This window comes from Bubalus kerabau, chromosome 13 (genome assembly GCF_029407905.1).
Source record: "Bubalus kerabau isolate K-KA32 ecotype Philippines breed swamp buffalo chromosome 13, PCC_UOA_SB_1v2, whole genome shotgun sequence".
Lineage (NCBI taxonomy): Eukaryota > Metazoa > Chordata > Mammalia > Artiodactyla > Bovidae > Bubalus > Bubalus kerabau.
In genome coordinates this window covers 38,685,404-38,711,611 of record NC_073636.1, presented here as the reverse complement: position 1 = coordinate 38,711,611, position 26,208 = coordinate 38,685,404, and the positions used below count along the sequence as shown (strand labels likewise).

Here is a 26,208-nt window from a genome sequence, read left to right as displayed (position 1 = left end):
CAATGCCAGCGTCCAGAAGAAGAATGCAAGAGGCCAGATGGCATACAACCTGGCCCTGGAAAGTGGGGATGAGCCCGTCACCTCGCTCTTTGCTGCTAAGCTTGGCCTGGATGAACGCTAAGCCTGAGAGCCCCATGGGCATCATTCAGAGAAGTCACCCAGCTCCGGCTGTGCTGTGTTCGCTTCCTTCCAAATGCATATTTGAGGTTTGGAAATCGAGCTTGAGAGCCACTCATAAGATTTTAAAAATTATGTGACAGTGTAAGCCACCCATGCCCACACTCCCTGAGTATTTCCCCAAACGCGCTGGATCCTGATGAACCTAGTGTACACTAGTGGTGTGTTGCTGCTTGTCTTTGAATTTGCTCTTGAATCTTAATTTATTTCTCAGTACACAGTAATTGCATACTGTTGTTGTTCAGTCTTTAAGTCGTGTCCAACTCTTTGTGACCCAGTGGACTGTAGCATGCCTGGTTCCTCCGTCCTTCACTCTCTCCCAGAGTTTACTCAGATTAGTGTCCCTTGAGTAGGTGAGCTATCTCACCATCTCCTCCTCTGCCACCCCCTTCTCCTTTTGCCTTCAGTTTTTCCCGGTCTTTTCCAAAAATTGCATATGGTTCTAAGCAAAGAAGTGTAAAATCTCATGAAGTCACCCTCCCACCCCCGTGCCATGACCACTCACACCCCTCCTCACACCACCAGTGACCTCCGTGTCAGTTGTGTGTTTCCAGAAGTAGCATAGGATTATATAAGCAAAGTGTATGTCGTATGTGTATGTGTTCGTGTAGAGTACACGTAAACGTTAAGTGAAAGTAACACACCTATATTCTGTCCCCTCTTCTAAGACAAATAGTGGGAAACCACATACTGCTCTGCATGTTATTTACTTAATATATCTAGTAAATTGGTTCCAAATTAGTACATAAAGATTGAGCTTATTAGAGTCTTTCCCTATGAAGCTGAACTCATCACTATTCGTATTGTTATGGCTTGTTCTCTGGTTGACAGGTAAGCTTCAAATAAACCAGTTACAGGAATGTGAAACTTTGATTCATTCCTTTTTTCAGATTATCATCTCAGTCTTCGTGCTAATGTGCTAACGTTGCCATCACGGAGTCTCAGAATTGTTTCTGTTAACCTCTGAAAATAGGATATTCGTTAACTTAGAATAATTAATTCATGACCATAAGTGATAGACCCTGTCAGGGTGGCTGCTGGCATCGCCGCCTGCACTTCCTTTACCAGGGTGGATGCCTGTCCACAGGGGGATGGGTGCTGAGTCAGACGGGAGCCCTAGTGGGGTTGTGGGCTTGAACGGCAGCGACCCTGGCTCCCAGGTCAGAGGCCCAGTGGCCATATAAAGGGCGCAAGGGACAGGGGAGTCAAGTGAACCCTCAACCTGTCTCCCTCCCCCTCACATCTTTCAGGAGAGCCAGGGCCCCTCACAGTGGAGCCTGTTGGGGTGAGGCCCTCTAGAAGCGGGTACTGAGACACTTTGGGGCAGAAGAGGGTGGGTGTTCACTGGGGACCAACCCCTGTGAGAGGAGGAGGTGGGGCAGGGCAGGGGGCGCTGCCGGTGGCCATGCACACACACCCACCTACCCACACCCCCACCCAACCGCCCCCAGGCTGCTCTAGTGGCCTCCCCACAAGGCGGGCGGCCGATGGCTTCCCCTCAAGGGAAGGTCCCAGAGGGTGAAGCCGGGCCCAGCTGTTGATTTGATCACCTGTCCCAGGAGCACCCACCACCATTCCCATGGCTCCTGCTGTGCTCAGCTCCCTAGGGTGTGAGAGGCAGGACCATCAAGAGAGGCGGGAGGTTGGTTCAGGATGGCAGACACATGTACACCCATGGCTGATTCGTGTCAATGTATGGCAAAAACCACTACACTATTGTAAAGTAATTAGCCTCCAATTAAAATAAATAAAACTTTTTTTAAAAAAAGAGGTAAGGACTTTGAGGGGCCACGCTGGGAGTAAGTACACAGAATGAATCCAAGTGAGTCAGTGAGAGGTTGTCTAAAGGAGGAGGCTCTGTCCTCAGTCAGCAAGCTCCAAAACACACTTTCCTTCCTTTTCCACCACGGTTGCCTAAAACGGATGGTTACCGTGTAGATTAATATAGCAAGCATATGTCAGCAAAGTATTCAGAGTTAGCTGTTAGCTCTTTCCCTGGCCATTTTCTTAGCTATTTTAAGTGGACATTTATACAACAAACAGGTCCGGATTTGGCTCATGTTGAAGAAATTAAATTTACTACCCGCTCGTCCCCCGGTGCTCTCAGGCCTAGGACAACTTCCTCATCACGGGACAGGGGACCCCAGGCTTCTTTCCAAGCCCTACCGCCTCCCCGCCTCCCTAGCCTCCTAGGTGCGCCCACCTGTCCCTGCTCCTGCCGTGATGACGTCACAAGTGTGGACGGGGTGGGGGTTGGACAACCAGGTGGAGGAGGGGAGCACTCACGCCCCTGCCTGGCTCCTGAGCTGGGACCCCCTTATCCCGCCCTCAGACTGGGCCGACACCACCCGTGCTCCTGGTTCTCTGGTCTCTGTGCTCAAACTAAAACCAGGTGGCCAGCTTCCCTGTGTCTCAGCTGTGGACATCAGGAGGTGAGGATTCTCAGCCTTCACAAGGAGCGCTAGACAGTTCCTGTAATAAATCTCTCCCTATTATAGTGTACATCTATCCCATCGCCTCTGGTTCTCTGGAGAACTCTTGACTCATGCACTGCTTTACTCTACTGTCCTTTTTCTTTGATATTCAGCCCCGTTTTCACTCTTTTTATTTCTCAAATGGGGGTACAACATACCAGGGACCGGGCGAGACAGGCTGGTCCAAGGTGATGCCCAGTGAGTCACGTGTTTGGGAATACCAAGGGGTGTTGCTCCTGAGACTGGATTATCTTATGTGGCAGAGGTGACAAGAGCCTCTGATGTCATTTAAAAATAACAGTAGCAATTAATTGATTTAATCAAAAGGGGGTTGTCCCAGGTGGGCCTAACCTAATCAGTGGAGCCCTTTAAAACAGTGTTTCAAGGTCAGAGACCCGAAACAGCTGAGTCTCTTGTGGTTTTGAAGAAGCAAGCTGCAGGTGGAGGGGCTGATGGTGGCCTCCTGGAGCTGAAGGCCGCACCGTTGGGAACTGAACTTGGCCAGTGACTAGTGACCGGGCTTTCTGTCAATAAGCACTTGGTTCCAGTTCTGAAAGGTGAGGCCCACGACTCCAAGCACAGAGCCTAAGGCCCAGCACATGCTGTCACCCACAAACCAGGGAGGGCAGGGGCTGTAGGGGGCCTGTCTCCCCTCGGGCCGTCCCACCCAACAGGCCTGGAGACGCAGGTTCCTCCTGCCTGAGGGTTGCCAGCGGCCCAGCAGGGCCGGGGTCTCCTCCCTGAAGCCTCTCCGGCCACCCCCAGCTGCAGGGATGCCCCAGCAGTCCCTACCTCTGTCAGGGTGTCCTCAGGCCGCAGTCCTGTGACCAGGGTGGCCTCACTTGCTGCTCTGTGCAGATACCAGTGCTCGATCTCTGTCCCCTGGGGGCGCTGAGGACCAGCTCTTTTCACTCTGCTCTTTTCACTCCTGTCTTGTCCCTTTTCTGGGGCCTTTGGCTTCAGCGCTGATGGGCTACCAAGTCACTTTGCTTGGCTCTCTGTCACCGTTCACCAGGACAACCCCAGTACATACCCCGTGAGCCCCACCACCACTCCGCCTGTGCCCAAGTCACCCAAACCCACCAGCTGGCATGATGCCTGCCCTGCGGTCCCAACCCTGCTACCCAAATCCTGGCCCTGCCCTTGCTCAGGCCTGGCCTTCCCAACAACTCTGGTCCCTCTGCCTCCTTCCTCCCATCTTGCCTGTGTCCTGCTCATTACAGGCACCCACAACTGTCCTCGTGAGAAACCCAAACGTCCTTCCTGAGTTGCCTGGGTCTCCTGGACCAGCAGCTTAGACATTGCCACAACCTCTTCTCTGGTTCTGCTCTGAGATCCTACCCGGGCCCCAGAGCGTTACCTGACTCCTCAGCTCCAGGCTGGGAGGCTCCTACCCCAGCCCCTCTGCCCCTCCCTCTACAGAGATGACCTGTCCAGCCAGTTCTCCCCAGTCACATGCCCATCTCCCCAGAGACCAAACATCTGCAGGCATGAGATTCTGGTACCTCCTTCCAGTCCCCAGCATGGGGCAGTGACACCATGGGTGATGAGTCAAATCGACCTCACCTGCCAGCACTAATCAAGGTTGTTTTAAGATCTGCTTGTCCTCCAAGGGTCTCGGAACCTAGACAAGAGATTGGCCTGAGCCGTTTTCCAGAGACTTGGAGTCAGCTGCATCTGTCTGCACTCAGGCAGCTAAGCTGGGTGGGCGCCAGCATCCCCGGGGTGACCTAAGGGAAGTGGGAATCTGAAGCCTGGTTCTACCTGTGCAGAATGAGGCTCATCATACCTTTCCCCAATCACCGCTCCCTGCGCTTCAGGCTGCCCTGCTGCCTGACTGGTTATCCTGTAAATACTCAAGTCCCTTGCCTTTGTGGAGGCAGGTCTGAGGTTTGTTCTCCCGTCTCCCTGCTCGGTGGCGCTGCGAATAAACCCTCTCTGCTGCAGACTCTGCTTTGATTTCCTGCAAGTCTAGCAAGATGAACATGGTGGGGTAGGTTTTCAGCAAATAGCTGTTGAGAAAATTCACTGTATCTTTGAGTTCAGGCAAAAGAATCTTGTAGACAAACCCCAGGCTTTGCAGCAGGGGGTATCCTGACTGTGGAGTTTGAGAAACACATTTGTTGTTGTTTTTTAATCAGATAGTTCCGATATAAGGTTGTAAAGAAAAATAAAAGTATGTGTGTCAGTAGACTAGAAAATATTTGGATATCAAATCTCATAATCTGCAAAACTTCAGAACATTTTACATTTCAAATAATATCCTGGTTATGTGGGTTTATAGGTTGTTATAAACAGGTAACAGTGTGTTTTATCTCTTTAGGCACATTTACAATCAAGGTGTATATTTAGGCTTCATCAAATTTTGACAGACTGAAATGAAGAAAAGGTGAAAGTCGCTCAGTCGTGTCCAACTCTTTGGGAACCTAGGGACTATAGCAGTCGATGGAATTCTCTAGACAGGAATACTGGAGTGGGTAGCCTTTCCCTTCTCCAGGGGATCTTCCCAACCCAGTGATGGAACCCAGGTCTCCTGCATTGCAGGCAGATTCTTTATCAGTTGACCCATAAGGGAAGCCCAAGAATAATGGAGTGGCTAGCCTATCCCTTCTCCAGTGGATCTTCCTGACCCAGGAATCAAACCAGGGTCTCCTACATTGCAGGCAGATTCTTTACCAACTGAGCTATCAGGGAAGCCCGATTTACTAATTCTCTTACTGGAGATGATTTATTGTTTCTGCAAACCATTACATGCTTATTGTAAGAAAATAAAACAGTGCAGAAATCTCAAGTGAAGGAGGGATAGTTGTACCATCCAGAGAGTTTTCTAGATGTCTCTGTGAGTAGACTATTTAAATAAATATCTTTGTTCACTAATAAAGTTGAAATCTATTTCCATGTTTAAAAAAGATAATTGTCTTAGTTGCTAAGTCATGTCCAGTTCTTTTGCAACCCCATGGACTGTGGCCCACCAGGCTCCTCTGTCCATGGGGATTCTCCAGGAAAGAATACTGGAGTGAGTTGCCATTTCCTCCTCTAGGGGATCTTCCAGAACCAGGGATTGAACCCACATCTTCTGCATCGGCAGACGGATTCCATACCGCTGAGTCACCAGGGAACCTCCCTGCCCAAAGACCAACATCCTGATTTTTTTACTCCAGGTACCAAGAAATCTGTTCCCTCTTGGGGAAATATCCATCACTTCTCTTACTCTCTCCTTCAAATTCCTTAAAATCAGGATCAGCTTTTACAGGGAAAGTGAAATTATCCAATCAAAAGGTGTTGAGGGAGCATTTAGTGTGTGCCCGCCCTATGGGGCGGAAAACTTCAGAATATTTCAGACATAAAGAGTGACCCGGTGTGTGAGGACCTGCCGTGATGTTGAGAGGATGCCGGATGCAGAGAATTTAAGGCTCCCACAGGTTAGCAGGTTTGTCCCTTACCCAGTGGCTCGGGAGGTGCCCGGGGAAGGTCACCAATTAAAACTGCAGCCAGGCCCAGTCATCTGTGTCCAGTCACCCTGTCCTGTCAGCCTCTCGGTGCTACAAAAGGCTTTAACCCTCTCCCTTCATTTGAATCCCATGGCATGTCCTCTCTCTGGTAGGATGTGGGCAAGGGTGCGTCCAGCCTTGAGACTTACCTCATTGCTGAGACTTGACACAGGCTGACATTTCCTACTCCAGCCACTTGCCATCTTTCCTACTTGTCACGATTCAAAGTTCTGCATGCTGGCCTCACACTTGGTGGAAGTGCAGTGTTTACACAGAGCTTGTCTGTACCTTCATGCCCTCCTGACAACCTGGTCAGATGTCCAACCTCATGTTCCCACATCTCCCCATCTTCCAGGGAGTGAAAAAACAGCATCTCAGAATCTTACTGTTTTGCTGTTTTATTGTTCTTATCATTTCATTTACGCACCCCACCCCCAAATGGATGCAAGGGCTTCCCAGGAGGCACACTGCTAAGGAATCCACCTGCCAGCAAGAGATGCAGGAGATGTGCATTCGACCCCGGGGTCTGGGAAGACCCCCTGGAGAAGGAAATGGCAACCCACTCCAGTATCCTTGCCTAGAGAATTCCAAGGACAGGAGCCTGGGGGCTACAGTCCATGGGTTGCAAAGAGTCCGACGTGACTGACCACATACGCCTGTGGCTACAGCTGTGTACAAACAAGAGGAAAAGAAGGCCTAATTAGTAGTGACAATGGTCGGGCAACTACAGCCCTTGTCTGACTATGGATTTTCAGCCACAAGCTCACCTATATATTCTTTATTCTTTTTTGTTGGTGGTGGTGAGTTGTTTTCTTTTTTTGCCACACCTTGAGGCTTGTAGGATCTTAGTTCCCAGACCAGGGACCGAACCCAGGCCCCCACAGTGGGCGTCCACAGTCGTAACCACTGGACCGCCAGGGAATCATTATTTTTTAACAAATAACTCCAGGTATGATTTATTAACCAATAGGCCATGAGAAATTGCCGTTGAGTGGAGTTTAGACAGATTCCGAATTTGCTGCTATTTTCTCAGGGAATACAGCTGAAAGAGTTTTAGAGAATCTGAAGCAGAGACACAGGTGATTAATTCTCTTCTTGGGTACAGAAGCAGCAGGCAGGGAGGCTTGGTATTTATACTGACTCAGATACAGGCAGCTTCACCACTGTTTTTATAACATCTAGATTCAAATCACGAGGAATAAAGAATGCCATTAGTCAGGACCTCAGACTGAGTCAGTTGGCAAGTTTCTCTCTTTAAAAAGAACACAGAATCTGCCTGCAAGGCAACAGATTGCCTGTGATGCAGGAGATATGGGTTTGATCCCCCAGCCAGGAAGATCTGGAGCAGGAAATGGCAACCCATTCCAGTGTTCTTGCCTGGGAAATACCATAAACAGAGGAGCCTGGAGGGCTACAGTCCATGGGATCACAAGAGTCAGACATAACTTCGTGATTAAACCACCACCACAATGTGAAGGGAATGTCTGAAAAGGCTCCTTCAACTCCACTAGACAACATGAAAATTTACCAACTAAGACCTAATCATCCCTTGGTTCCCACACCACATTCTCAGGGCGGTGGGCAGCAGGGTTAATTTTTTCAGAATGGAAACCACCATTGTTTACTCAGCAATCTGAGCCCTGGTAGGAATCTCTGCAGTTAGATGCAAGGAAGTGGAGATATGCTTTAAAAGAAAAAAAAAAGAGCTACAAATGCAGCTGGAAGCATATGGTGGCCTTCGGGTTTGAGATAAAATAGCAAAAGTAGAAACGTGTGCTAGCTTTGAAAGATATTTAATGGTTGACTTGAAACAGGCCAGGCATCTTACCTTTTCTCTCCTACCATCTACATCCAAACCTGAGTAATAGTTATTGTCAGGCTGTTTTTTGTTTTTGTTTTTTTTAAAACCCTTTCACCAAGTTTCTCCCATGGTTTAAATGCCTCAGTATTTTATTTTGTCCCTTTCCTTTATAATTCCAATTCTAGATTTCTCAAGGTGGTTTTTGAAGCCTTCCAGGATTTGACCTGACCATTAGTAACAATTTATCTTACTTCCCTAATACACCCCCTAAAGTCCAGGCACAGGAGTCTCTCTCTCTGGAATCTATAGCTGTTGTTTTCATACCTAAAAATTCTCCCTCCGATTTTTCCTGGGTTCGGCTTTCTCTCCTCTGACTTTCCAGGTCCTTGTCATCATTCCTTGATCCTACAGGCAGTTCCCCACCTTTGATGAGAACATCCCTGGCTTCACCTCTCCTCTGTGCAGGCAGCCCCTCTGGCTGACCGGGAGCACCAAGAGACAGGGGCACAGACACGGCCTTTGGCTGTGGACTGTCCTGGTATTCCATAAGGACTGAGTCGTTCTTCTCTATAATACTGTATGCAGCATAAGAGCAGAGATCAGAACACTATATTTTGCTTTCTTTCTTCTCCTCAAACTGACATTATAGAGCAGGGCACTCAGTCTGGCTGGCCAGCAGGGTGGCTACGCCTGCTTCTGAAATGTTTGCTTCCATATTTAACAGATTAAAAATAGACACTCAGAGGATTTAGCAATCCCAAACAATCAGCTCTGATCTAAAAATAGAGCAAAGCCTCTGGTTTCTCAGAACCATTTCTCTCATTCATTTGAGTTGCTTCCAAGTATGACAAAGAATTTGCTTTGGAAAACTTAATTTTTTTTTTAACAATTGAAATGCTGTTGCTGCCAGTTTAGGGTTTTACCGAGTGTGTGTTGTGCTTTATCTTATGTTGGCAATTCTAGGTCCCAGTTATTTCTGTGGCCCCAGGTTTTTATTTTTCCTCCAATGACAAGATTTGGGTGGGTAAGATTAAAATTTTTAATTGAGGTAAGATTCAGGTAATATAAAGTTTACCATTTTGACCATTTTTAAAGTATACAGTTCAATGGTTTTTAACATTTCCAATGTTCTGCAGCCATCATTACCATCGAGTTCCAGAACATTTTTATTACCCACAAAGGGCAGTCCTTTATTGTTAATGGGGAACAGTCATCCCCATTTCCTCTTCTCTTAGTCTCTGGCAGCCAGTATCGTGCCTTCTGTCTCTTTGCTTTGGTTTATCCTGGATATTTCATATAAATGGAATGTGTTTGCTTCCCCCCCACCCTTTATTCTATTTGCATGATGTTTTGATTTTTTTTCCTATGTTGAGCCAGGAACCACTCAGTCACAGTGTGAAAATCCTTTTCATATGCTGCTGGATTTGGTTGCTAATACTGTGTTAAGGGTTTCTCCATCTATATCCATAAGGGTTAGCTGTCTGTCGTTTCCTTGTGTTGTCTCTGTCAGGTTTTGCTAGTAGGGTAATACTGGCCTCACAGAATGATTTAGGAAGAGTCTTTTTTGGTAAGATTTTGAGAATGGGTGTTAATCCTTGAAATGCTAGAAGTCGCCAATAAGGCCATCTGATTTTAGGCTATTTTGGAAGGTTTTTGATTACTAACTCAATCTCCTTCTTCGTATTGGTCTGTTCAGATTTCCTACTTATACATGATTTAAGTGTTTAGATGTTTGTTCATTTCTTCTAGGTTAACCAGCTGACACACAATTATTCGTGGTGTGTTTACCCTAACTCTAAGCAGTAGCAGTGGTCCTAACCACTGATTGGATTCAGCAAAGGCAGAAGTGGAGACATCTGAGAGCCAGGAGGAGGCAGCAGAGAGCGAGGAGGAGGCAAGGCAGTAGGGGGCTGCCACGGGAGTTGGGGGAGAGTGGGGAAGGGGCTGCAAGTGAGAGTAAGCGGCTTAGGGGAGGTCGTGTTTCCTGGAAGACCCCCTCCCTCGCCCGAATCCCCTGAACACAGTTCCGGGATCCTCTCCCTCTACAAAGGACCAGACTGTCCAAGAATCACAGACTGCCTCAGTTCTTACGTCATCCAAAGGACTGCATTACTGCAGAACCATGGCCTCAGAAGCTCGAGATTTCTGTACCACTCCTGATTGCCTACCTTTATAGGTGGGTGAATGAGAGAGACAGTAGAGGCCACAGATTTGTAAAGCAGCAGAGTTTTATTAGAACAAAAGGCCCCAAACACGACAACTTGGGGTAGAGGAAGTAAACTGAGTTCAAATGTCTTTTTGACCGCTTAGGGAATGTGTTTTCAAGAAGAGCGTAAAATGTTTTGATTTAGTCTGTGCTCTTGGAGCGGGTGAGGGGGTCAGTAAGGATGCTCCGGTGGGGCCTCAGGGTCAGACTGAAACAGTGGTCTGTGGTGGGCACACATTCCTCCTATGTCTGCTGAGGTGGCACTTCTGGCTGAAGCCTTGCCCGCATGCCTTGCAGACGTGTGGCGTCCTTCCCTGGTGTGTCATCTGGTGGAGGATGAGGTGTGACTTGTGGGGAAAGCCTTGGCCACACTCTGTGCACAGACAGGAGTTCTCTTCCAAGTGTGACCACTTGTGCATGAGCAGGGCGGACTTGTTCCCGAAGCCTCGCCCGCACAGCCGGCAGTTGTACGGCTGCTCCCTTGTGTGTGTGCGGCGGTGCCGGATGAGGCCCGACTGGTGGCGGAAGCCCCGCCCACACTCCCTGCACACGTATGGCTTCTCCCCGGAGTGCGTCCTCTGGTGTGCCACAAGGTTGGACTTCTGGCTGAAGCCTCGCCCGCACTCCGCACACACCAGGGGCTTCTCCCCTGAGTGCGTCCTCTGGTGTCGGATGAGGTTGGACTGCTGGCTGAAGACACGCCCGCAGTCCTTGCACACGATGGGCTTGTGCCCCGAGTGCGTGTTCTGGTGCCTATTGAGATGGGACTTGAGGCTGAAGCCCCGCCCACACACCCCACACACGTAAGGCTTCTCCCCGGTGTGTGTGCGCCTGTGCGAGATGAGGGTTGAATTCTGGCTGAATCTGTGTCCGCACACGCCACACACGTAAGGCTTCTCCTTCGAGTGTGTCCTCTGGTGGTTGACGAGTGTGGACCTCTGCCGGAAGCAGCGCCCACACTCCTTGCAGGCATAGGGCTTCTCCCCTGAGTGTGTCCTCTGGTGCGAGATGAGGTTCGACCTGTCGCTGAAGCCCAGCCCGCAGTCGCCGCACACGATGGTCTTCTCCTCCAGGTGTGTCCTCCGGTGCCTGACGACAGCTGACTTCTGGCTGAAGCCTTTCCCGCACTCCTGGCACACGTAGGGCTTCTCCCCAGAGTGTGTCCTCTGGTGGATGATGAGGTTCGACTTCTGGCTGAAGCCTCGCCCGCACTCACCGCACATGTACGGCTTCTCGCCCGAGTGTGTCCTCTCGTGTATGATGAGTGTCGACTTCCGGTTAAAGCCCCGCCCACACTCCCCGCACACGAGAGGCTTCACACCCGAGTGCGCCTTCTGGTGTCTGGCCAGGCTCTTCTTTAGACTGAAGCCCTTCCCACACACCCCACACACGTAGGGCTTCTCCCCGGAGTGGATCCTCTGATGACTGAGCAGGTTCGTCATCTTGCTGAAACCCAGTCCACACTCTCCACAGTTGACAGTCCCAAACCCCAGGACTTCGATCCTCTTCAACAGCCTGTCTGTTTCCTCAGGGGTCCCCATTTGTGCAGAGCCGGCCTCTATCTCCATACCTGGGACCCCACCCCCAGAGATGACTGGCTGCCTCTGGGGTGGCCTGGGGAATGCTTCTACAGTACTTTTCTCTGTCTTTCCAAACAAAGGCGGGGCACCTTCTCCCTCCTGCCCTTCCACTTCCTCGATCCAGGCACTACCACCAGCGGCCTGCTGCTGCTGGTGCTCCAGGCTCAGGTCTCCTGGCTGGACGGGATCTTCGGCATACAGGCACGTGAAGATCCAGGGTGGGGGACTACACAGCACCTGCTGCATGTGGAATTTCTGACTGCAGAGATCCGGAGGGCAGAAAGGACAGAGGTGGAGTTCTGGCTTTGGTTCTGTGGCAGAGAGAAGAGTCTGAGTCAGAACTGAGACGTGGAGCCGCCAAAGCAGTTCTGCCTGGTCTGATGGTTAAGACTCCAGTCCCTGTTCTTCAAAATGTTTACATCTTCAGGGCCACCCACCAAGACTTCCTGCAGAGGACCCACTACAACGACCTCCTAACACACAACCACCCAGTGACACAAACAGGGTCCAAAGGGATTGTCTGTGACCAAGAGAGCTCTAACCAGAGAACCCACATGGAAACGTCTTTCTCTTTCCCTGTCTCCCCGGGAGGATGGGGTAGAAGAAGAGAGCTGTCCCTGAGCCTGGAAGACCCCGGTGTAGGAGGCAACACAGCGGAATGGCTAAAGATACCATATGTGAGACACCTGAACCTGGAGGGTCCCGACTCTCGGACAAATACTTATTAGAGGCCTACTCTGGACCAGAATTCCCACAAGGCAGGGCTTCCCTGGTGGCTCAGACAAGGAAGAATCTGCCTGCCAATGCAGGATACACAGGTTTGACCCCTGGGTCGGGAAGAGCCCCTGGAGGAAGAAACAGCAACCCACTCTAGCATTCTTGTCTGGAGAATATCCATGGACAGAGGAACCTGCAAAAGAGCTGGACACAACTGAGTGACTAACACTTTCTTTCACTTTCACTTTCAGGAGGCTTTCAGCAGTAGACAACACACACAGTCTAGGTCCCCCAATGACTGGTGCCACGGATCAGTTTGAGTCTTGTTAATTTCCATAATTAACCAAAATAAAAATGGCACCAGGAATCAATATAAAAGTTTTCTTCTCATAGTACCTCTCATAAGGAGATGTCAACACTGAACACCTTGCTTCAGCACCGCTGGTTCTACTCAGCTGGCAGAATGCAGGATCACATAGTCTGAGGAACCAGGTCCAGACCTCACTGCATCTGCCTGAACACTTGCCTTCATTGATGAACTGAACTTTTTAAAACCAACTGTGTATACATCTACATTCTACAAGTATTCCATCAGTATAGAATGCTACTGTATTCTGAGATAGGGCCTTCACAGAGGTGATTAAGGTTAAAAGAAGTCATAAGGCTCTAATCGATATGTCTGGTGATCTCCCTGTAGGAGGAAAGCCGGGATGTGCAGCCTCAGAAAGGCCGGGTTAGGACAGAGTGAGGAGGTGCCCATTCAAAGTCCAGGAGGGAGGCCTCCTTTGTAAACTGCCAACACCTCCGCCAACCAAGAACTGCAAGCCTCCAGAAACACAGTAAAATCTTTTGCTTCTGCCATGAATTCTGCTGCTGTGTTTCAGCAGCCTGAGCTAAGAGAGATGCTGCTTCTTCTACCTTGAGCTCTTCCCTATGTGCCTCTGTACCTGCCCTACAGTCTGCCCCTAAGTAAGTCCCATGACATCCATCAGCTGTTCCAGTAAATGTGAAAGGGCCAAAGTCCCTATTCAAAGATAACAGTTGGTTTGGCAGAAGATGCAATAGCAGCTACATGACACCGCAAATCACATTAGATATCATACCAAAACTCTCTAAAAAACAAAGAGCCACAACAAAGCAGGTGCTAAGACTAATAAGAAATAATAGGATTGATATGTAACACACGACTATATTTAAAATGGATAACTGACAAGGACCTACTCTACAGCACAGGGAATGCTGCTCATGTTATGTGACAGCCTGGATGGAAGGGGAGTTTGGGGGAGAATGGATACATGTATATGTATGGCTGGGTCCCTTCACTGTCCACCTGAAACTATCACAACATTGTTAATCAGCTATTCGTCAATGTAAAATAAAAAAAATTTTTTAGAAAAAAATGAAAGTTTAAGGAATATAATGTAGAACAAAAGAACTTTAACATTAAAAACTTCATTAATGAATGAGATAAAATTGTCAGGAACCTTTACATGCCTAACAGTACACTGAAGTGAAATATATAGCAAAAACTTAGAAAGAAATGGAGGATTTGATATAAATTACAATGACATGGCGAGTAATCTGCTGTGACTCTTAGCAGACCAAAAACAAGGATATAAACAACTTGAAAAATATAAATGATTTCTATTATATATGCTATTTCCCTTGATTTTAAGACAAAATTAACTAAGCTTTCAAATTTGATAAAACTGAGAAATAGAAAATCTCTTACAGAAAAAGAAAACATATACTTCTCTTTATTATGAAATTGTCAACAGTATTTTAAAAGCTAAAAAACACACAATTCCCTACAGTTATCTATTCCTCTATCATTTAAAAAGAATGCCAAGTCAAAAAACTCCCCAGAAACTCCACTCTTTCCAATTCTCTACCCCCCAAGCTAACCACTGATCATGGTGAATAATAATGCAGATGTCTATGTTCACATATACATGTTGACACAGTCTTTGACACAAACCCAACTATGTAATAAACATTGTTTTGCAATTTTTCACTTAAAAATGTATCTTCTAAGTATCTGCTTTTCTGTTAAAGGAGGTAAAGGAAAATCTGCTCTTCGTTAATGAACAATTAGGAAGCATCATCACAAAAATGGAAAGTTTAAAAAAAAAAAACAGACAGGCTCAGTAAACTGTGGGACAATGTAAAATGGACTAAATACATGTAACTATCATTCCAAAAAGAAGGAAACAGAAGGGAACAAAAGAATCATGAAAGAATCATGTCCAAAAATCTCCCCAATGTGGCTCTAACCATAAATTTATAGGTTCAAAAATTTGAGCTCACGCTATGACAGGAAAAATAGTGACATCGCAGTCAAACAGCTGAACATCGAACATACAGAAAGCTCTGAAAGTACCAGAGGTTTAAAAAGTAACAAAAAAAAACAAAGCAATAACTGTAGAAATGACAGCTGATTTCTTATCAGAAACAATGGGAGGCCTGAACAGGAGAACAGTATCTTTAAAGTGGTGAAAAAATAAGCCAACCTAAAATTGTAATCCAGGGAAAATATCCTTTTAAAAATATAGTAACAAGAGCCACCAGACTATGTATGTGGGAGAAAACTAAGTGAGGCAGAGACGGGAAACCCAGTGCAGGGAGACGAGACACCAGGAAGCTCGAGTGCGGCTGCAGGTCTGGAAGGAGGCCAGGAGGGCAGTGCATACGGTGAGCGGCCAGGGGCCCAGCAGAAAGACCTCCCCACCCCCAGCCTTCTGAACCACCCAGTGTCCCTACTCACCCAGGCAGCTGACGGGCGAGCATTTCCTCTCTTCTCTCCAGGTCTCCTTCCCTTGCTCCAGCTGGGTGATGAGTTCTGGTTTAGAAAACGGAATGCCTGCTCAGAGAAAAAGAGAACAAGATGGTCGCAGGTTATCCTGCACTCAGAGCCACACCAGGGGGGAGGATTTCTAAAGGTGGTGGGGAAGATGTGAGAGTGGTGAGCTCCCCCAGGGAAGGGAAGCCAGGATGGGAGTTCACTGACCCGACTTCATGCTGTGAGAGAACACCTCCCTCGTTTACAAGAAGATACTGACTAGGAAGAGATGCCATGCTTACCAGAGAGCCTGCGGGAGAAGGCTAGAAATGCGGAGTATCACACACATATGTACACAGCTGTACACGTTTATAGAGTGTCTCTGCTTTGGAGTCCGACCCAAAGGTAAGGCCAGAAAGCAAGAGGGCTGCTCCAAGTTGCCAGCAGCCAGGACCCGGGTCCTAAGAGATGCAGGCTTACCCAGTGAGACCAGGTTGCTGTAGTTCTCCAGCATCACCTCCCGGTACAGGGACCTCTGAGCAGGGCTCAGCAGCACCCACTCATCCTGGGTGAAATCCACAGCCACATCTCTGAATGCCATGTGTGCCTGTAACACAAAACAGCCCTGTTCACCCGGGAGCCAGCCCTGCCCAGGCCTCAGGGTAAGGGGCAAGGGGGAGGCTTCCCGGGGGAGACAGGAGAGAGATCTAGATCCTGCCTTTGACCCTGGTGCTCTGTATTCCAAGATCTTTAAAGCCCTGTCACCATCTGGGCAGTGGCACTTGTCAACACGTTCAAGGTCCTAGCTGGGCTGATTTGGAGAATACATACAAAAATAGGAGCCTGAAAAAATAACTTTCAGGAACTTTAACTCTATGTTGAGGGTAAGCGCCAGACTTTTGAGTTTTACAAATTTAAAAGAATAATCTGAACCATGGTATTAGTGTTGAAGCATCCGAATGACTGAGGTTCACACAAGTCAGTTATGGCAAAGACCAAACACAACTCAGTCCCTCCCTGAATCCCACAGCCCCTCCGGCCCTCCTTCCCTGAGAGGCACCAACCAGCAGGGAATGGTCAAGAGCACGAATTCGAACCCTACTGCCCTGGTTTGGAACCCATCCCAGCCATCAGCTAGCATCTCCGCTTTTTCAACTGTGGATAACGGTCCACTAAACGTCCTGTCCCACACTGTGGTGCTCAGGGTGGACGTCCCTGCCATTCAGTCCACGAATTCATCTCACATGCCATTCTCACACCCTGCCCAACTTTACTGCCTTTATCGCAACACTGTTTCAAAGTGGAAAGCACCCTGCAACAGGGACATCAGGAGAGGTTTTCACAAGAGGCCCAGGAACTTGGTCTTGAACGAAGCACAGGAGTCTAGGGAAGAAACATGTGCCAGGTGTTCCCGATGAGGTGTATGGGGAGCAGAGAAGAGGACACCTGAGCCAAGGAGGAGAGGAAGCCTGAATCCTGGGACGTAGGACCACTTAGGAGGAATAAAAGGCACTAAGTGGGAGAAATGCAGAACAGGTCGAGCATAGGACAGCTTGTGGGTTTTAAATGATTGTAAAATATACATAAGCATTTTACTATTTTTACCATGTGAAGTGTACATTTCAGTACATTAAGCATGCTCGCACTTAATGTGGTACAACCATCACCACTATCCATCTCCAGAACTGGTTCATCATCTCACGTTGAAACTCTGTGACCATTAACCATAATGCCCTTTCTCACAAACCCTGGTAACCAACCATCATTTTACTTTCTGTCTCCATGCATTTGGCTATTCTAGGTATCCCAAATATGTGAAATCATACAGTGTCTGTCCTTTTGTGTCTCAATTATTTCATTCAGCATAATATCTTCAAGTTTCAGCCACAGACTCCAAAGAAGACGTACAGATGGCCAAGAGACCCATGAAGAGAGGCTCAACATCACTAATTGTTCAGTTCAGTTCAGTTGCACAGTCGCGTCCAACTCTTTGCAACCCCATGAATCGCAGCACGCCAGGCCTCCCTGTCCATCACCAACTCCCGGAGTTCGCCCAAACTCATGTCCATCAAGTCGGTGATGCCATCCAGCCATCTCATCCTCTGTCGTCCCCTTCTCCTCTTGTCCCCAATCCCTCCCAGCATCAGGGTCTTTTCCAATGAGTCAACTCTTTGCAAAAGGTGGCCAAAGTATTGGAGTTTCAGCCTCAGCATCAGTCCTTCCAATGAACACCCAGGACTGATCTCCTTTAGGATGGACTGGTTGGATTTGCTTGCAGTCCAAGGGACTCTCAAGAGTCTTCAACACCACAGTCAAAAGCATCAATTCGGCGCTCAGCTTTCTTCACAGTCCATCTCTCACATCCATACATGACTACTGGAAAAACCATAGCCTTGACTAGACGGACCTTTTTGTTAGAGAAATGCAAATCAAAAGTACAATTCACACCAGTCAGAATGGCCATCCTCAAAAAGTTCACGAACGATAAATACGGGAGAGGATGTAGAGAAAAGGGACCCCTCCCACACTGTTGGTGGGAATGTAAAATTCGTAACAGACCCTCTGGAGAACAGTATGGAGGTTCTTTAAAAAACTAAAAATAGAACTACCACATGATCCTGCAGTCCCACTCCTGGGCTCATATCCAGAGAAAGTCATAATTCGAAAGGATACACGCACCCGGTGTTCACTGCCGCACTGTTTATTACAGCCAAGACACGGAAGCAACCTAAATGTCCACCAGCGGAGGAGTGGATAAAGAAGATGTGGTGCAGCCTTCCCCGGCGGCTCAGGGGTAAAGAATCCACCTGCATTCACACGAGTTCCAGTGGTAAAGAATCCTGTGAATACAATAGACACGAGTTCGGTCCCTGATCTGGGAAGATCCCACATGTCTTGGAGCGACTAAACCCGTGTGCCACAACTACTGAACCTGTGCTCTACAGCCCGTGCTCTGCCACAAGGGAAGCCACCTCAGTGAGAAGCCTGTGCACCACCCCTAGAGAGTAGCCCCCACCTGCCACACCCAGAGAAAAGCCCAAGCAGCAGCAAAGACCCAGCACAGCTATGAATAAATAAAATTTTTTAAAAAAATGTAGTACATCTTTGTACAATGGACTATTACGCAGCCATATAAAGAATGAAATAATGTCATTTTCAGCAACATGGATGGACCTAGAGATTATCATACTAAGTAAAGTAAGTCAAACAAAGGCAAATATATCACTCATACGTGGAACCTAAGTTTTTAAAATGATATAAATGAACTTATTTATAAAACAGAAACAGACTCACACACTTAAAAAACAAAACGTATGGTTACCAAAGGGGATGTGTGTGTGTGTGGTGGGGGGAGGAATAAGGAGTTTGGGATTAACATATACACACTACAATATATAATAAATAAAGTATATAGACAGGTAACCAACTAGACCCTACTATATAGGACAGCAAACCCTACTCAATACTCTGTAATAACCTATATGAGAAAAGAATCTGAAAAAGAATGAACATATGTATATGTATAACTGAATTACTTTTCTGTACACCTGAAATTAACACAACATTGTAAATCAACTGTTCAGTGTAGTTCAGTTCAGTCGCTCAGTCGTGTCCGACTCTTTGCGACCCCATGAATCGCAGCACGCCAGGCCTCCCTGTCCATCACCAACTCCCGGAGTTCACTCAGACTCACGTCCATTGAGTCAGTGATGCCATCCAGCCATCTCATCCTCTGTCGTCCCCTTCTCCTCCTGCCCCCAACCCCTCCCAGCATCAGAGTCTTTTCCAATGAGTGAACTCTTCGCATGAGGTGGCCAAAGTATTGGAGTTTCAGCTTTAGCATCATTCCTTCCAAAGAAATCCCAGGGCTGATCTCCTGCAGAATTGACTGGTTGAATCTCCTTGCAGTCCAAGGGACTCTCAAGAGTCTTCTCCAACACCACAGTTCAGAAGCATCAATTCTTCGGCACTCAGCTTTCTTCACAGTCCAACTCTCACATCCATACATGACCACAGGAAAAACCATAGCCTTGACTAGACCGACCTTTGTTGGCAAAGTAATGTATCTGCTTTTCAATATGCTATCTAGGTTGGTCATAACTTTCCTTCCAAGGAGTAAGCGTCTTTTAATTTCATGGCTGCAGTCACCATCTGCAGTGATTTTGGAGCCCCCAAAAATAAAGTCTGACACTGTTTCCACTGTTTCCCCATCTATTTCCCATGAAGTGATGGGACCGGATGCCATGATCTTCGTTTTCTGAATGTTGAGTTTTAAGCCAATTTTTTCATTCTCCTCTTTCACCTTCATCAAGAGGCTTTTTAGTTCCTCTTTACTTTCTGCCATAAGGGTGGTATCATCTGTATATCTGAGGTTATTGATATTTCTCCTGGCAATCTTGATTCCAGCTTGTGCTTCTTCCAGCCCAGCATTTCTCATGATGTACTCTGCATATAAGCAACTGTACTACAGTAAAAATTGGGGGAAAAAGATGACCTGAATCAAAATATGAAGGGCCTACAAAGTACCAGGGAGAAGCTGACACATAGCCAACAGCTTCAAGGTATCTATCTACTGGAAGAACTATCAGGCTCTGAAGAATAACAAGAAAACTCCTAAGTGACTCTAGACAAAAAATACACCAGACTTCCATGAGACTTTTCAAAATCATCATTCAACTCATGTGCACTGCAGGTGGGAATGTACAATGGTGCAAGCACTATGGAAAACAGCACAGCAGTTCCTCAAAAATGTAAAAATCACATTAGCATATGATCCACCAATTCCACTTCTGGGTATTTCCCCAAAAGAACTGGAAGCAGGGACTTGAATAGATATTTGTACACTCATGTGAGCAGCGTTATTCACAATAGGCAAACTGAAGACATGATCCAAGTGTCTGTCAATAGACAAATGGATAAACAAAGAGTGGTGTGTGTGTGTGTATGTGTGTGTGTGTGTATAATGGAATATTATTAAGCCTTAGAAAAGAAATTCTGACACATGCTACAACATGGATGAACATTAAAGATACTATGCTAAGTGAAACAAACCAGATACAAAAGGACAAATATAAAATTCCACTTATATGAGGTACCTAGAGTAATCCATATAGACAGAGTAGAGCGATGGTTGACAGGAGCTAGGAAGAAGGGGAAACTTAGTTATTGTTTAATGGGGATAGTTTCATTCTGAAAAGTTCTGGAAATGGAGAATGTGAACGGTTGCACAACAATATGAATGTACTTAACAATACTGAGCTATAGACTTAAAACAGTTTAGATGGTAAGTCCTATGTTATATATATTTTATGACTTTAAATGCATGGCAAAAAGAATATCATTCAAAGCAATAAGAAAATATTTCGGGGACTTCCCTGGTGGTCAGGTGGCTAAGACTTCGCACTCCCAATGCAGGGGCCTAGGTTCAATCCTTGGTCAGAGAACTAGACCCCACGTGCCACAACTAAGACCCAGCAGAGCCAAATAAATAAATAAACAAGTATTTTTTAAAAAACATTTCACCAAGACAGAGTGCCCAGAAATGTAAAACTGGTTGAATATGAGGAAATTCATTACTGTATATTATACGTATTAATGAACTGGACCAAGGAGAAGAAACATGATCGCATTTATACATGCTGAAGTATTCTTTAACAGAACTCATCCGACATCCAATTCACTGTAATAATAATGAATCCATAGAACTTTTCATTTTGAATTTTAGACTTAGACGTTGCAAAAAAATCAATTCCCGTGTAACCTTAATCCAGTTTTCTCTAATGTTAACATCTGAGAAAACTATACTACAATGATGAAAACCAGATTAACATTGATTATAATTACTATTATCTAAACTACAGCTCATAACCACATTTCAACAGGTTTTTTCTACTAATATCCTCCTCCTTCTGGTCCAGGATTCAACTGAGGTTCTCGCACTGCATTTAGCTGTCATATATCTTTAATCTCCTTCAATCCTTCTTTCATGAATGACATTTTTGAAGAACAGATTTGTGATTTATCAGATTTGAGAAGAAAATGATTAGAATGACCCTAGTTCACTTTTGGCTAGATTGTCTCAGAAGTCACGTGTCCTTTTCATACCCCTTGATAGGAGTTCATGATATCGGTATGTTTTACTACTGATGATGTTAACCTTGATCACTTGGACAAGGCAGTGTCTGCTGGGTTTCTTCATTACAAAGTCACTCATTTTGCTTTTATATTTAATATACGTCTTGGGAGAGATACTTTGAGATTATACAAATATCCTGTTTCTCTTCAACCTTTTACCAAATAATTTTAGCATCACTTTGTGGGACCTGTCTTCAACCATTATTACTGCAGAGTTGACCAAATGACAATGTTCTACCTCCTCCTTTCCTTCGAAATTCATTAGCTGGAATTCTGTAAGCAAGACTTGTCCTTTCTCTTTTTTTTAAATTAATTTATTTATTGTTGGCTGTGCTGGGTCTTCATTGCTGCATGCAGGCTTTCTCTAGTTGTGGCAAGCAGGGACAACTCTTTGTGGCAGTGTACAGGCTTCTCGCAGAGGTGGCTTCAGTAGTCATGGAGCACAGGCTCAGTTGCTCCACGGCATGTGGAATCTTCCCAGACCAGGGATTGAGCCCATGACCCCTTCACTGGCAGCCAGATTCTTATGCACTGTATCACCAGGGAAATCCAAGAGTTGTCCCTTCTTATTTACTTCAGTCTGGATTCATAGCTTATCCTAGGGGTTATATTAGAATATTATCACTATTTTGCTGCTCAAATTATTTCATCAAACACTGGGTGCTCCTTCAGGCTGACCTCATCCCTGCTCTCACCCACAAATGTGCGACAAGGGATGCTGTGCCAGTCACAGGCTTAAGCCTGTATGCTCTCGGAGGGTCCAAGGCACCAGGTTAAGAACGTCAGCACCCTGCTAGAGGGACCAAACAGAAGCAGAGGCCCGATACCATGTGGAGAGGGTGTGGGGCCTAGCAAAGACGACACTGGTGTCTTCACCTGCTTAGGCTAACCCAGTGACAGGACCTGTATCGAGGCTCAAGAGGAGCAAATGAGGTTCCCTACCCTCTAACAACCACCTCCTGGTCCAGTGGGAGGGTCAGACAGTCATGACACAGCCTAAGCCCTGGAGTCCTGAGCCCCAGGGTCCCACCATCAACAGGGAGCCTGGGAACACTGCCGGGGATGTGCAGGCTGCTCTGCAGGGGGAGAGCATCCCAGCTCATCACCAGTTGACACAGAAACAGAGATGCTCGGGGAAGCACAAGCAGACAACGGACTATGCTTCTGTGCAGCTGTAAAGCAGGGTCTGACCGGGTGGGGAGTCGGGGAGGAGACTGAGGAGGAGACTTGGAGAAGCTGGAGGCATTAAAGTAACTCTAACAATTACCTAGGCTTTATGTGCCCCGCACTGTAACTGCATTGCTAGGGTTATCTCCTCCAACATCCCCGGGAGGTGGACACCATTCTGATGATTCCCATGTGGCAGATGAGGAAAAGAAGGCTCAGGGAGGTGAAATAACAAGCTCAGGGCCACACAGCTAGACATGGTAAAACTGAGATTTGAACCTAAGCATCCTGACTTTGGAGTTGGGACAGAAGCGGACGATTAGGAAGGTCTCTTTCTAGAAGGCTGAATGGCAAGTTCAGTATGTGGACGTCAGGTGCCCAATGCAAGAGGCAGGTGGGGAGAGGGACAAGAAGGTGGCGCAGAGACAAGAGTGAGGGCGGAGCAGGAGCGGAGACCAGAAGGAGAGGGGTCCAGGGCACAGTGCACGTGCTGCTGAGAGACAGGGCAGGTGAGCCTGGAAAGAGCAAGGAGGCCCAGCTGCAGGTGTTCACTGAGGTCCACAAGGTCAGAATCAGGGGGAGGGCCAGACACAGGGACACTGTCCCCCGGAATTCCTCCCCAGCCACACACCTCCCCTCTCCTGCCTCTGAACAGAGCTGCTATGACTGAAACAACTCTTCATTCTCTTGAGTGTAGTGATGACCCTGTGGTTATTTTACAGGAAGCTCTAATGTTAGAGCTGCCTCCTAAGGTAACTGCAGGTGAGATGACAGGACAGGGACAGAGGCAGTGAGGGCCTCGCTGGATGGAACCAGAACAGAAGGCCGAGGCCTTCACAACAGACAGAACTGAGAGTGCACAGGCCTGAACACACCACAAGGATGGGGGAGAGGGGGGTGGTCAAGGAGGACACAGGGTCTGAACAAGAGTCCCTGGGTCAGCAGCCACCCCTACCACAGACCATGTCCCCTGGGGAAACCAGCTGGGCTCTGATCCCCGGGTGGGGCGTGCTGGGCACAAGATGTCAAGCCTGAGCGAAGGAAACCCACCTTTGGTTCAGCACACAGAAGGCGAGCAGTCCCCACGTGAGTCCGGGCTGTCAGGAGCTCTCCCCTCGCCCACCAGGCTTCCTCTCTCGGCAGCACAAGAGCAGAAAGGTTCAGCAGAGTCACTGGAAACTCACGCCCTTAGACTTTCCTCTTCCTTAAAGGCATCAGGAATGGACCTGTCACAGAAGAAAAGGCTGCGGGAAGCTCGCTGAGAACACAGCCTGCCCCAGTAATGCTGCCGACACCAGGCCTGAGCTGACCCACTCTTGCCTCGGACTTTCCTAAGCAAAGTTTGTACTCACTGGGCGCTTAGGACTGTACACATCAGAGACAGTTCCAGGCACAGAACCGTCTTCATTCTAGCCTCACAACCCAATGGAGTACGATTTATTATCTTTATTTTACACATGAGGAAACTGAAGCACAGTGAAGTCAGTCCCTTATCCAAGGTGACACCGTTACAAAGTCACAGAGTCTGGATGAAGCTGGCAGCCGAGGCCAGGCTCTTCAAGTAGGGCAGGGACAGTGAACCTCTGTGGGTTGTAGGCTTCTCAGTGTGTCATTTTGATTGAATCAAGATTGCTCCCCAGGTAACAAGGGTTACATCTGGATGGTGGGTCTGTAGAGTTGTATTTATTTCTGTCTAAAATCTCTCCTTAATAAAACTTTAAAATGGAACTCAAAATCCCGAAGTCTGGAAACACCGGAGCCCTGCACATCCCTGACTGCTGGGGTCAATGCAGGTTTCCAGGACCTTTGAGAAACCTGCCCAGTGGGCCTCAGACAACCTCTTCCTCCAAGGCCTGAATCCAGAGGCGACCGGCCAAAAGCACAGCCAAGATCGCTGCCAAAGTGGCCCGTTCCACACCCAGCCCATCCCAGGCATACGCTGCCCACGGCAATCCACCCACCAAAACTCCTGGCGGCCGACTGGCCCTCATCCCGGCACCTGGGAAATATCAGGGCCCCATGCCAACTTTCTCAACCCTCTGGCCCCCAGGGACTTGGGGATAAGAGCGACCTCCCCGCTCCCATCATCATCGCTCTTTCGGCCAAGGCCTAACGTGTCCTCACCCACAGAAGCCCCGGGACGTGGCTGGATTCCGGCATCCGCCACCACTGGGCATCACGGCTGAGCTTCGCTCACGTCCATCGAAGATGCGCGCTCACATCCCAAATATGACATCCGGGAGGGCACGGCCCGACCGCGACAGCGCGTCCCGCGGCCGCCTCCTCTGCCCGGCACCCGCACAGTCCCCAGCCTCAGGCCCAGCCAACAGCCCAGACTTTCGGGACCTACCTTTCCGCGCAGGGAAGAGCACGGCTGCAGCTTTGAGCCCCACGAGCGCCACACTAACCAGCGAGAATCAAGGGGTCACTCCAGCCACCAGCTGGGCCAGGACACCAGGACTACACTGCCCAGAATCCTCGGCCAAGCACCAGGACTACACTACCCAGAATCCTCGGCCTAGCGGCGGGACTACATCTTCCAGGATGCTCGGCGCGCCCAGAGGCCTCTGAGGGAGCTGTTTCTCGGTAACATGCCCACGGGAGAATGGCCACTGTGGCACCTAGATTTCCGCCCCGCCCCCTCTTTTACAGAGGACCCCGGGTGAAACGTCTCCTTCCAGTGCCCACTTCGCTAACGCCTCCACCTTAAAGACTACACTCCCCAGTGACCCCAGCAGTGACTCCTGCCTCTGGTGAGGGACCCACCCCTCGGCTGGCGGAAGTGATGTGCCCGGGGAATCTCCGTTTAGTTTCTGGGGTGCGCGGCGGAGGGGACAACAGTTTCCGGGCCACGCTTGCTTGAAGGGAAAGCAAGGCTGTGTCTGGGCGGGTGGGGAGGGGTCCGAGAGCCGCGCAGGCGTGATGTCGACCAGCTCCCTTTAATTCACTTAAACCCACGGTAGGGACAGACTGAGAAGGCGAGGCATCTTCCCGCGATCTTACTGTCAAAGGAGGCAGCCCTGGGTTCCGATCCCATGTCCCCAACTAGGGCACCGGCACCGCTCTCCCTAGATCCTGTCCCTCTGTCGCAGTCCGCGCGTTTATGGGCAATCGCATCCGTCTTGTGGGGGACAGGAGCCTCACCGTTAGACCATAGCTTGGGGCTCAGTCCCTCGTAGTGTCCATTGAAAAAGCAAAATATCAAGAATGACAACCTAAAAGTTGAGAATTGTGTTTCATTTGGTGGCCTTATACCTAGGAGACAGCCTCGCAGCTCTGAGGAACCGTTTGAAAGAGTTATGGGAGGAGCAGGATATGTAGCAGTTTGCTGAAAAGAAAACAGGGTGGTTAAACATCGAAAGGTTACTGCTGATCACAAAGGAACAGACAGCTTTATGAATTTAGAACTTTTCTACTATGGGAAGATGAAAGAATCTGGGCTCTCTTAAATCATTCCTTTGAGATGCATCTGAAGTATCTAGGGCCAGCATACTGTTTTTCTCCATCCTTAGTTTCCCTAAATGTGCACCCTCAGAGTGCCTGCAGAGGTTGATGGCTTCATGGCAGGCAGCATTCCGTTGTTTACTAAAACAGCATCTTTTTCTTTTTGGTCTACAGCTCTCTGAGTCTTTGTTCAGGGTTCTGATTGAGGTCAGGGAGGTACTGGTGCCATCTGGGACA

General features: G+C 48.1%; 1 protein-coding gene and 1 long non-coding RNA gene across 9 annotated transcripts; one reads left to right on the top strand and one right to left on the bottom strand.

Annotated features, from left to right (window-relative positions):
- The first annotated feature begins 3,071 nt into the window (after window positions 1-3,071).
- Window positions 3,072-18,153, top strand: LOC129625562 (uncharacterized). 5 transcript variants are annotated; one of them, XR_008701536.1, is made up of 4 exons: window positions 3,120-3,208; window positions 4,265-4,644; window positions 5,692-5,812; window positions 17,936-18,153. It is a non-coding gene; the product is annotated as an uncharacterized LOC129625562 (long non-coding RNA). The 5 variants fall into 5 exon arrangements; XR_008701533.1 differs by lacking the exon at window positions 17,936-18,153 and adding an exon at window positions 12,050-12,254; XR_008701534.1 differs by lacking the exon at window positions 17,936-18,153 and adding an exon at window positions 11,995-12,254.
- LOC129625561 (zinc finger protein 133-like) lies at window positions 9,985-25,358 on the bottom strand. Of its 4 annotated transcripts, XM_055544075.1 has the most exons (6): window positions 24,878-25,358; window positions 23,578-23,753; window positions 17,905-18,065; window positions 15,706-15,832; window positions 15,211-15,306; window positions 9,985-12,040 (listed from the first exon to the last, which is right to left on the bottom strand). In XM_055544075.1, exons 4-6 carry the CDS (start codon window positions 15,824-15,826, stop codon window positions 10,353-10,355), a joined length of 1,905 nt encoding a protein of 634 aa, XP_055400050.1. In that variant the 5' UTR covers window positions 15,827-15,832; window positions 17,905-18,065; window positions 23,578-23,753; window positions 24,878-25,358; the 3' UTR covers window positions 9,985-10,352. The 4 variants fall into 4 exon arrangements, with proteins under 4 accessions (XP_055400050.1, XP_055400049.1, XP_055400051.1 ...); XM_055544074.1 differs by lacking the exon at window positions 17,905-18,065 and having other exon boundaries at window positions 24,878-25,357; XM_055544076.1 differs by lacking the exons at window positions 17,905-18,065; window positions 24,878-25,358 and adding an exon at window positions 24,652-24,865.
- Between the last annotated feature and the right edge of the window lie 850 nt (window positions 25,359-26,208).

Bases quoted from the DNA above. Each gene is read 5' to 3' on its own strand.
- LOC129625561 (XM_055544073.1), bottom strand. From the start codon at position 18,117: ATGTGGGATCTTCCCAGATCAGGGACCGAACTCGTGTCTATTGTATTC. The intron at 15,307-15,705 runs GTAAGCCTGCAT...TTCTCTGAGCAG, and splicing joins CAGCAACCTGGTCTCACTGG to GCATTCCGTTTTCTAAACCA. The intron at 12,041-15,210 runs GTGAGTAGGGAC...TCTCTGCCACAG, and splicing joins CTCGCCCGTCAGCTGCCTGG to AACCAAAGCCAGAACTCCAC.